The sequence below is a fragment of the Temnothorax nylanderi genome, unplaced genomic scaffold, assembly GCF_030848795.1.
Source record: "Temnothorax nylanderi isolate EJ_2023f unplaced genomic scaffold, tnyl_v1.0 TNYL_tig0014_pilon, whole genome shotgun sequence".
Taxonomy (NCBI): domain Eukaryota; kingdom Metazoa; phylum Arthropoda; class Insecta; order Hymenoptera; family Formicidae; genus Temnothorax; species Temnothorax nylanderi.
Window position 1 is genome coordinate 1212851 of NW_027249076.1, and position 10445 is coordinate 1223295.

Here is a 10445-nt window from a genome sequence, read left to right on the forward strand (position 1 = left end):
GAAAATATCTTTTGCTACGATATGTGATAGGATACACTCAAATAAATATTTACTCAAGCAATACGGATTTTAAAAGTTGTGAAATTTTTTATTGTATCGTATATGTACAAAATAGGTGTACAGACTACTTATCAATCGCACGTACGTTTTTTATACATGCATCACATATGCTTTAATAGCACATGACACTGATGTAAGAGCAGTTTCTTTACCCCAGTACACCTGTAACTCCCGTTTCTATTACCTTTCATCAAATGGAATGAATGTTGAGATGACGTGTATATTTTCTTTTTTTTTTTTAATGCTGATATCTTAGACGTAAGTAAAATTTTAGAATTAGGATTTTTGAATGACTAATAATCCTTTCCCCATCTTGTACACACGAAAATAATAAATTATATTGTGGAGCCTTAGTTTCACAATTCCTTACACGAGAACTATTTCCAAAAAATCATGTTTAAATGGTTACATTAGAATATAATTTTTGCATCTCTAAAAAAGAGTCGCGTCGATATGAATACGATATCAGAAAAAACCAAAAGTACAAAATCTCTCAATGTGGATCCATTCGTGCTTTCCACAAATTTTACAATAACAACTGGGCCAGAAATTATTGAATACACTGCTGTTATGCTGAAACTACATATATTTTTGTATCATATTTCAAGAAGTCGTCTAGTAAAGAAGAAAAAGATATTTCCATTCTAAGATATTCTTCTTCTCTTATCAATGGTATAAAATCTCATCAAGAGAAAAAATATTCAATTTTATCTGAAGTCAGGCTAGTACTTGAATATAATAATAGATCACTTTTTGAAGAAAAATTATATTTGTAAAAATCCTGCCATAAACGAGTGTCTTTCTTTCATATTAAATCCTATGTTACTAAATATACATTATCTTGGAAAAATATTTGAGTATACACACCAGAGGTATGTTATACAAATACATGTCTCTGTATAACCGAGATAATATCGTAATAAACTTCGTAATAAGTATTGTAATAAACTTTGGAAAGAAGTATAAAAAAATTAGCTAAACCATAAAAAATTTTTTTTAAAGTACAGCAAATCGTATTCTTTTCACGAGCACATTAACGAAATAATCCGAAATTACTTCAAAATTATACATAATAATTGTCTTCTTAATATTTTGGTCCAGTTGTGTTTTTAGAAAAGTGGAAGGCAACCATTTTGTCGTGTGATAATCTGATGAAATGATACTAGATTCGCACAAACGCGGATGATAATGATGGACTTATGTATAATATCTTAACTTAAGAGTTTGTTTTATTTCCATAATGTTAAGGCTCGTATTTATTTTTTCTTGTTCTTGTTAGCCTGATTTTTGTATTTAGCTGCAGCTGCTAATTTAGCATTCTTCTTCTTAGGTTCGTCATCCTCTTCATCTTCATCTTCAGGATCCTACAAGAAATATAAAATGTAGTCATGCAATTAATTCTACAAGCAAAATCATCATTGATGGTTCGTCCATATTTAATAATACTTCGTAAGAGAGATAAATATGGGGAGGCTTTATGTATAATTTATGTCTTTCTGTTTAGAGAAAATTCTAAGGAAAAGAATATGAAATTCCATTACGTTTCGTAATTTTATATTTCGTAATCAAATTAAAATTCTAAAATCAATTTGTGCTAGCTTGTATATTTGTTATCTTAATAATTTTGATTTTTAAAAATATATTTTACATTTATCAATACAAATATTAATACACGAGATAATGTGTGTACTTGATTTTCTAGGATCCAATAAACAATTATAATTCAAATGAGTAACTTTGCAAAAATGGACAAAAAGGAAGCGTGATTAGTAAGGAATAAAAGCAACTCTTTGCAAAATAAGATTTATTTTACAAAAATAAAACATGAAACATGAATGAGAACACAAGAGATACATTCATGACTTTTCGTAAATGGTTCATCTTCATCTTTTCCCTTCCTTAAATTATAATTCTGCAAAGATATCTTAAAGATCATAAAGTTATAAGGTTTCAAGTAAAATAAAAAATGTTCTTAATGCGATATTCGGATATTGTAATATTTTTAAAAGACACACTGACTACAGAGCGCAGTGTTCTGTTTTATCTTAATATTCTATTTATCTACATTCACGACTGTATTCATATTCAACGCCGTTTTTTTTATCTCCTGATAAAAGCTTTCGTTTCTTTCGCGGTGCCTGAAATGGATATTTATAATATATATAATTTGATATGTTCATTTTCTAGCAACATAGAAAATAAAGATAAACTCAAGATATCGTAAAGTGCATTAGCAAATTTTCTACAGCAAATTATAACTTATAATTTAAATTGTAATATCACAACATTGTGTATTCAAAAGATTTATGTTTTTAAAGATGCATTCTATGTAAGTTGACATTAATGATTTAAATTACTCGTACTATTTATTACACTAGTCTGCTAAATTTACTACGATAAAAATTTGTTAGGTATAGAATATATAATTTGAATTATTTTTCACAATATATTATATATATTATATATGACGTGTCATAACTCATACCTTCTCATCGTCCTCATCGTCGATGTTCTCTTCCTCCATTTCATCATCCATGTCCTCGAATTCTTCAATGTGGGCACCTATGAGAAGCAAAAAATCAATGTACTTTTCTAGTATTACAAAAAAGATAAAGATATTTGGAAAAGTTAATGTTATTAAATATTGTATATTATAAGATAATGCTGTGTGTCAGTTATAAATAAATAATGAGTCAAAATGGAAAAATTAAATATTTTATTATACATTTCATGTATTGTTAATCAAAATTTATCTCATAATATACAAAAAATTATTTTATAATAATAAAATTATGTAATTTAAATTAAATAAAATACATAAATTTGTCACTATAAAATTAAAAACATGTAAACATTTTTATACAGTATACATACATGTATACTGTAAAAAAAATTTATTTCATATTTCATCTTCAAAATATCGTGTGTATAATGCAAAATAAGATAGCACATATCATACATGACATATATTTTAAATATAAAAACGAAATCTATTCTCATAAACTTTTTCTCAACATTTTCTTAAGAAGGCGCCCAATTTCAATTTTATCGCCTTTATTTGACATACTTTTATGAATATAAATATTAACAGAATAAAAATACTAACTTTCTATCAATAATTTAAGAAATACATGTTAGAGTTTAGCAATAATGTAAATTTTCAAGATTAGTTGGTTCGTATGTGATGTACCTATAGCTCATACTAGAATAACTTGCTCTAGTAGCTATCAAGCGAAAGATCCGGGTTCAATTCTCATAAGTGTCATTTTGCATATATAAAACTAAGAATTTATGGGAGGAAAATATTTCTTGTGTATATAATAGCAACAAAGTATTCGAAACATAAACTTAATCTCAAGATAAGAAATTAAATACATTTATGTAGAGGTTACGTACCAAGAAGATTGTGTCCTACTATATGAACAGGTCCACTGCCCTTCACCAACGTGAATGTGACTGGGGGATCTGGGAAACTGAGATCAAGAATGATCTGTGCCGTTTTTCCCATCTCCAGCAAGGCAATTGGAGTTTTGATGGGTCCTTTTAATCCCATCGCCTCAACCTGTAAGACATTGAGCTCGCCAGGTTTCGCCTCTGGTCCTAAAAGAGCCTGAAAACATTATAAAACGTTATAATAAATACTATGCAAAAAATTATATATAATGTATAATATATAATTATATAAAAAATGTTGAATATTAATAAAAATTATTTTGGACATTCTTGGATCTACAGAAATTCAAGTCATCCAAAATTTGAACTGTGATATAAGTAGTGAATAATTCTTATAAACCAAAAAAAGACTAAGAAAATTATATATATAAATTTCTTATAAATTTTGCTCTCTACCAAGTAAATTTCACCTCAAATATTTTTGCTTATATCTTATATGCTACACAAAAATTCTTTGATCAATTTTGACCTTTTTAGGTTAGAAAGTACTTTGTCCCCAAAAGAAATAAATATACATAAATAATCACATTCGTATAAAAAAGTATAAGCAGAAAAAAGTTAAATTTACAATATCTTTATGACTTTTAAGTTTATTGTCAACTATAACGAGAATCGTAATAGAAGATACGTGAGGTAATAAAAGATTCTCTTTTTCTTCATAAATTCAATTAAAAAATAATGTTGGAATAGAATTCAATGTGCTCCACACATTCTTACAAAACTTCCCGCATATCAGCATCTTAATGCTCATCATTGACTTCGTAACGTGCACCGCAACCCGGAAACCGGCATGCCGCAAAAATTCGATCAATCTGATCCGCGTGTCGCGGCCCACGGGGGGAGCTTATGATAAATCGCACGAATCGTCCATTGCCCATTCAAATCGACTCGGCCATGAAATTTCCGTTATAATCATCCCGCGACATAATAGAGCCCTATCTGAAGCGAGGTGGGGGGGGGGGGAGCGGGAGGGCGACGCCGTTGTGAAAAAATGGCGCCAAGCATCAAACTTTCCCCCGTCGTGTTCGTCGGAGACGTTTCGCAATTTACTTATAACGGGAAAGACGAATCAATCGTAGTCGCAACGCCACGAGCGGGACTTGGCAAATAGGTGCCTCGTCCCGCTCCTCCTCGAAGAGGAATCGCGATCGTTGAACGGCTCGGAGCGTGGAGGAACGTTCGCGATCCCGAAAGAAAAGAAAACGGACAACGTGGCCGACTGTCATCCTGGATTATCCCGAGTCCCTTCGATCGGAGAATCGAGCGAGATCGCGCGCGGAGTTGGCGATTGAAGTTTCGCGCGCGAAACGTTCCACGGCAACGGCGGCGGCGATTAGCACTATGAAGAAAGAAATCGAGAGGTATCTCCGAATGACGCGGCACGCGAAACCAGACATCGCTGTAGCCGACGAGTGCGTTGAAACGGAGATGTTCGTCCGCCGCTCCGCCGCGGGGCGAGGGAAGCGCCGGATGCCACGGGGATGCTCGCGGAGACGACGTATCGCGCGCTATCGGGCGGGGAAGGGCCTCCCGGACGCGACGCGCCGCGCCGCGCCGGGGGCAACGGCGACACGTTCCTGTTTCGCAACACGCCGAAACGTGGGCACTCACCATTTTTATAATGAGCTTCTGATCGGCGCCGATGTGCTGGGCCGTGCCGTCCGAGTCGTCGTTCTTGTGCTCCGGGTCCCATACCTCGGTCGCGTTCGATCCTTCGAGGGTGATTCCTGGACACAGAGAAGTCGTGAGTCGTGAGTCGAGTATTCGCGGGGGCGGATGGACGAGAGGGGGAGGGAGAAAGAGAAAAAGAGAGGAGCGGCGGCGGCGGCGGCGCCGGCCGGCGACGCGTGCCCCGTCGGTTACACGAGATTACGCGCGGCATATTACCCGCGCGTTAATATAGCCGTGCACGCCGGTTCCGGGCACGCAACGGAGGTCTGGCGGCCGCAATGGCCGAAAGGCCCAGCCGGCGTCCACGGCCGATGCACCCCCTCGGTCGCTCAAATGGCCGACGGCGCGTAAGTAACCGCGTGCGTCGCGAAATAGCGGAGCCACGGCGACCGCGACACCCTGGCCGACGATATTTACCGTACAGATACTCCTCTGCCATGGCGATCGGTCTGCTATCAGCGGATTCTCGTCAGCGTGAATGCGTGAGTTGCCCGTGTAGGGGACGGCGGTGGCAGCGGCGGCGGACGTGTGCGTACCGTGCGCGGTGATGGAGTATGAGTGAGCGAGTGACGCCGCGCGCGCAACGGTTAGTGTGTTACTGCGCGAGGGAAGTGGGAACGCCGCGGCCGGAACGAGCGCGTACTGCGCGTAGTAAATGAGTTTCGCCTAGTGCCGGGCCTCGCGCGCGCCCAGACTACGTTCCGCGCGCCGATTGGTCGAGCGCGGCCGCGCGGCGTTGCCGCGCCGCCCGCCACCGCCGCCGCCAAAAGCGACCGAGCGAGGTACTCCGAATTCCCGAAAATTTCTCCAGAGATTCCCGTCATTTCTCGATTTTTCGACAATGGCTGCGTTCCGGTGTGCACTGCCAGTACTGAAAGTCTATAGTTTACGTTACGTACATACATTATAGATTTTCAGAAACGCAGCCGATGTTTCGATACATATAGCTCTCTCGGCTTCGCAATTGTCGGACGACAAATCAACGTTCATTATTTTTATCTTTGTGATTTTCATCTCGCACGATTGTGTTGCTCAAAATAGCTGCTTTACATTGTTCAACTTATGTGATGAAAATGTAAAAGTATAACGCAGGGGCGCCATATTGACCACGTGTATCGCATGAATTGATATTAGTATACGAAAAATTCGCACAATATTAATATTAGACTACCAAGATCCAGTCTGGACTGTTTTTCTTTTTAATTGATTGTATATCATAACTCTTTTACTTATTATTATTGTTCAAGGAATCAAATTTTATGTAAAATTTGCAATTGATCGTAATAAAATCGCTATAGTGCTAAAATACTCCGAGCACCTTTTTTCAGCAAACTAATTATGTAATAGCGACTAATAATTTACTAATATAATTTCCACATGGATATAAAACATCGATTCAAAGTAAACGACCGCGATGATTGTAAAATTATTCACGATAAAAATCATTCGTCTTTCGGAACGCGCTATAGAGGAATTAGGGGATTCGAACGCGGCGGACGCGCGGCAACGTCGCGCCTCTTGATTGGCCGGCGCCGGCGTCGACCCTGGTGGCGACCGCGCGCAACTACTACCGTCGGCACATTGGTCGCGGCACACAGACGCAATAAATAGATAGCGGACGCAACACGTGAACGGAGTTCGTTCGCGAGTCCCGCGATAAATGTCATGCCGATCGGCCCGCTGACGATCTCACGTCGCGCTCGCGCCAGCTGATGACGGACGAGATTCTTCGCGCGTCTCCAAACGATCCGCCTGTGAAGAATCGCGAGTCGTAAAACACGGTCCGCTCTTCCTCTCGGTGACGACAACCGACAACGTCGTACTCCGGTCGGAAATGCGTGTCGACACGTGCATCCTGCTGCTCTACCTGTCGCTCGCGATTTTCGGCGGCGCCGAAAAAAACGAGAGCGCCTTCGTCGCGACGCATGAATGGCAGACGGTGAAGAAGGGTGAGTATCCGTTGACGCGGGGGCGGGGGGCCGTGCCCGATCGTGGGACTACTTTGTACGCCGACCGAGATCCGTCTCTTCGACACCACGTCAGTCAAATTCGCCGTGACGCGCGACCCTGTCACGACGAAGACGGGGACGCGATCTCGTGTAGCGCGGGGTTTTCAGAGTTCACTCGGAGTCGTTTTAAATAAAGAGTAGCGAAAAACTCCCGATGGTCGCTTTGCAGATTGCTGCAGATCGCGAGCGCCTCCAGTGACAGTGACGTACGTTCGGATTGGATTACGTGGTTCAAGAACATGCAGTCTTGAGAAATTAAAATCTCTCTCTCTAGAATAATTGTTCTTTTTTTTTAACTTATATGCAATTACTTGTTAACTTATTTTTTTAACTTATTGCAACTTTTTTTGAAATTTTTGGAATGCATAATATTGATGCTAGGATTTACTCATACTTAAATATTCGAGAAAGCTCCAAAAACTGTTTGGATGAGTAATCAATATTCATGAGAAATGTAACTGGTGTGCTTTTTAATAAAATATGAATGAATAAAAATAATTTTGTCGCATAAATGCATCTTAATGTGAAAGTTAGCTGTAGAGCTGAAATATTTAAATCGAATTAAACATTGTAGATATATGCTGATAAGATTAATAAAGATGTGATTTATCAGGAACCCCCATCCCCAAGGGACTTCACGTGAGACATAATTTTGCAACCGGAGTGACGGAGGCTAAATTGATGGACGATGCGGAAGAAGACGATGAAAATGCAAACCGATCGAATTCCAAGTCGTTGACGTTACATCCGGATAAATCGGTCATAGAAGACGAAGAGCCGGATCTGCTGAAAGTAAAGAAAGTTACGGACATGATTATCGACGATTTGAAAGCGAGTTTGAAGAAGCTCAAACAAGATGAAGCGGACGCCGCATCAAATACGAATGTAACTATATGTTTTTTGTGACATTTAAGAATTGAGTTTTGTAATTATCGAAAAACGGGACAGATTCTATCATGTGAATGTTGTTGCACGTGAATTGCAATTGTGTTCGAGGTTTTGCTTATTCAGTACTTTCAAAGTATTGCATCATCTTGAATTCTAGATCAAAGATATACATTAGGTTTTTAATTAAATATTTGGAAATAAAAGTTTAACTGTTATGTCTTCTGTCTTTTTTATTCTAGGACGGAGAGACTCGACCAAAAACTGAGAAGCGTTTCAAACGTTTTTATGAAACTTTGAAAGAGCAACTTAATGCTCTTAAGGTCAACGTTACGAGTGATTCAGAATTATTAAAGAGATTTTTCCAGAAATTCCAATCTTATAAAAATAGTATCACTACTGGTACGTTAACCAGCATAGAGATTGAAGAGGTATTGGATATCTTAAACAATTTAGAATACCTTCTTCATCAAATAGATAATGCTAAAATGTTCTCGGACATGGATGGGTAAGTACGAACCGATACAATTTTTCTTTTGGGGACAATTGTTTATTAATATTTTAACTAATTTTTTTTATTGCAGGCTAACTAAGATCATATCACCATGTCTCAATGGAACTAACAATGAAATAAAATCAGAAGCCTTACGCCTTTTAGGAGCAGCTGCCCAATCAAATCCAAAAGTGCAAGCTAAGGCACTAGAAAATGATTTTATCCAAAAAGTATTGCACGTCTTGTCGACAAATAGTAAAATTGAAGTAAAATCCAGATGTCTGTTTGCTCTAAGTGCCTTAATACGCCAGTTCCCTGCTGCTCAGAAAGCTTGGATTGATCACGGTGGTTTGCAATTACTTGGGAAGATTCTATACGACGATCAATTACAGATACAAATGAAAGCAATGAAATTAATTAACGATCTAACGATCGAAAGACGGAATCTGGAAGAGATCTACGATGCCGAGCAGCGTCAGAAAAAAATGAGGGAGTACGCTATTACAGACTTCGAGTTAAAATTACTAAGGCACGATTATTGTAAACTCCTAAGTAACTTAATGGTTAAGTGTTTCAAAGAAAAGCTAACTGGCCAATTCAGCATAGAAAATAATGATTTTCTCGAAGTAGTCTCGGACAGTATGATCACGATAGCTCCTGTTTGTAGAACTGAATTTAAGAACATTAAGCTCTTACCTGTTATAGATAATCTCTTACACTTTTATCAAAATCCTAATATTATACTCACTGTGGATGAAACTGACGTTTTAAAGAGTTTAATATTACTGATTGAAAGATTAAAACTTACTATTTTTGAAGCACCTCATGATGAACTATGAAAATTTTGAGTTAATATCTAAGATAATTGAAAATATACGAAAGTATATTGAAGACTATAAACTAAATTCCAGTCTTACGTTAATAAATATGCAATCGTGTGCAATAACATAGGACTATTTAATTCGCATTTGTTTTAGTTAGTGTAAAAAGTTTGTGGAAAGAAGAAAATCATCGTCATAGTAAATTGCAATAGTTTTGAAAAAGAGAATATCTGCGGATGAATGATTAGCTACAATTTACAAATCTTAAGGAAAATCTAAGCAAAAAGATATTTTGCTATTCTAACATAGGACTTATTTAATTTGAATTTGTTTTAGTCAGTGTAAAAAATTTTGCGAAAAGAAGGAAATTAATTATCGTCATAGTAATTACAATAGTCTTGAAAAAGAGAATATTATCTGCGGATGAATGATTAGCTACAATTTACAGACAATTTAAGAAAAGTCTATCTAAGCATAAAAGAGCTATTTTGTTATTCTAAACGTGTTCATTATATCCCTACTGTAAATAGCTCGTCATACTTACAGCATTGATTAGTGGAACACGCAGGTTCTCGTCTCTTGCATCCAAAGTATGAGATACTAGTCATTAGATGTCAATTAAATTTCAATTCATTTTTTAAATGGCATAGTAGTTTTTTTTCTTGTTATAATGATTTTTCCATTGTAGGGGTTTCTTTTATATTGGCCTATCAAGCAAAACATTCGAATTAAGCTAAACTAAACGTTCGAATTAAGCTCGTTTTAAGTTTAAGAGACGGGAACTTTTGATATTTGATTTGATTATGCAGCTCAATTAATGTTTCATGTATACACCTCACAATTATGTGGGGACAACTAAGAAAAATATACTTTGGAAAGTAAAACGACTGAAATATATACGTGTACATAATATGTAAGATTTTAGTTATCTGGCTGTCACATAGCAAGTACGAATAACTGTTATGTTTTTCTTCTGTTTTAGAATAATTATTTAATAAATTATTTTGTACCGATTATACGCCACATCTTATTGTCTGAAAGTTCCTGTAGCAT

The 10445-nt window shown here is 37.1% G+C and overlaps 2 protein-coding genes across 5 annotated transcripts; one reads left to right on the forward strand and one right to left on the reverse strand.

Annotated features, from left to right (window-relative positions):
- Positions 1-61: 61 nt before the first annotated feature.
- Positions 62-5821, reverse strand: LOC139768152 (nucleoplasmin-like protein). Of its 2 annotated transcripts, none has more exons than XM_071698061.1 (5): positions 5602-5819; positions 5125-5240; positions 3457-3670; positions 2546-2622; positions 62-1424 (listed from the first exon to the last, which is right to left on the reverse strand). In XM_071698061.1, the coding sequence occupies exons 1-5, from the start codon at positions 5621-5623 to the stop codon at positions 1317-1319; spliced, it is 537 nt and encodes a 178-aa protein (XP_071554162.1). In that variant the 5' UTR covers positions 5624-5819; the 3' UTR covers positions 62-1316. The 2 variants fall into 2 exon arrangements, with proteins under 2 accessions (XP_071554162.1, XP_071554163.1); XM_071698062.1 differs by lacking the exon at positions 62-1424 and adding an exon at positions 1848-2198 and having other exon boundaries at positions 5602-5821.
- LOC139768147 (nucleotide exchange factor Sil1-like) lies at positions 5387-10408 on the forward strand. 3 transcript variants are annotated; one of them, XM_071698055.1, is made up of 4 exons: positions 5387-5531; positions 7807-8078; positions 8321-8586; positions 8663-10408. In XM_071698055.1, exons 2-4 carry the CDS (start codon positions 7875-7877, stop codon positions 9408-9410), a joined length of 1218 nt encoding a protein of 405 aa, XP_071554156.1. In that variant the 5' UTR covers positions 5387-5531; positions 7807-7874; the 3' UTR covers positions 9411-10408. The 3 variants fall into 3 exon arrangements, with proteins under 3 accessions (XP_071554156.1, XP_071554154.1, XP_071554155.1); XM_071698053.1 differs by lacking the exon at positions 5387-5531 and adding an exon at positions 6687-7133; XM_071698054.1 differs by lacking the exon at positions 5387-5531 and adding an exon at positions 7172-7399.
- The last annotated feature ends 37 nt before the right edge of the window (positions 10409-10445 follow it).

Coding starts and splice junctions, on each gene's coding strand:
- LOC139768152 (XM_071698061.1), bottom strand. CDS start 5,623: ATGGCAGAGGAGTATCTGTACG. Junction 5,241..5,601: donor GGCAGAGGAGTATCTGTACG/GTAAATATCGTC, acceptor CTCTGTGTCCAG/GAATCACCCTCGAAGGATCG. Junction 2,623..3,456: donor AGTAGGACACAATCTTCTTG/GTACGTAACCTC, acceptor TGCTTCTCATAG/GTGCCCACATTGAAGAATTC.
- LOC139768147 (XM_071698053.1), top strand. CDS start 7,019: ATGCGTGTCGACACGTGCATCCTGCTGCTCTACCTGTCGCTCGCGATT. Junction 7,134..7,806: donor ATGGCAGACGGTGAAGAAGG/GTGAGTATCCGT, acceptor GTGATTTATCAG/GAACCCCCATCCCCAAGGGA. Junction 8,079..8,320: donor ACGCCGCATCAAATACGAAT/GTAACTATATGT, acceptor TTTTTATTCTAG/GACGGAGAGACTCGACCAAA.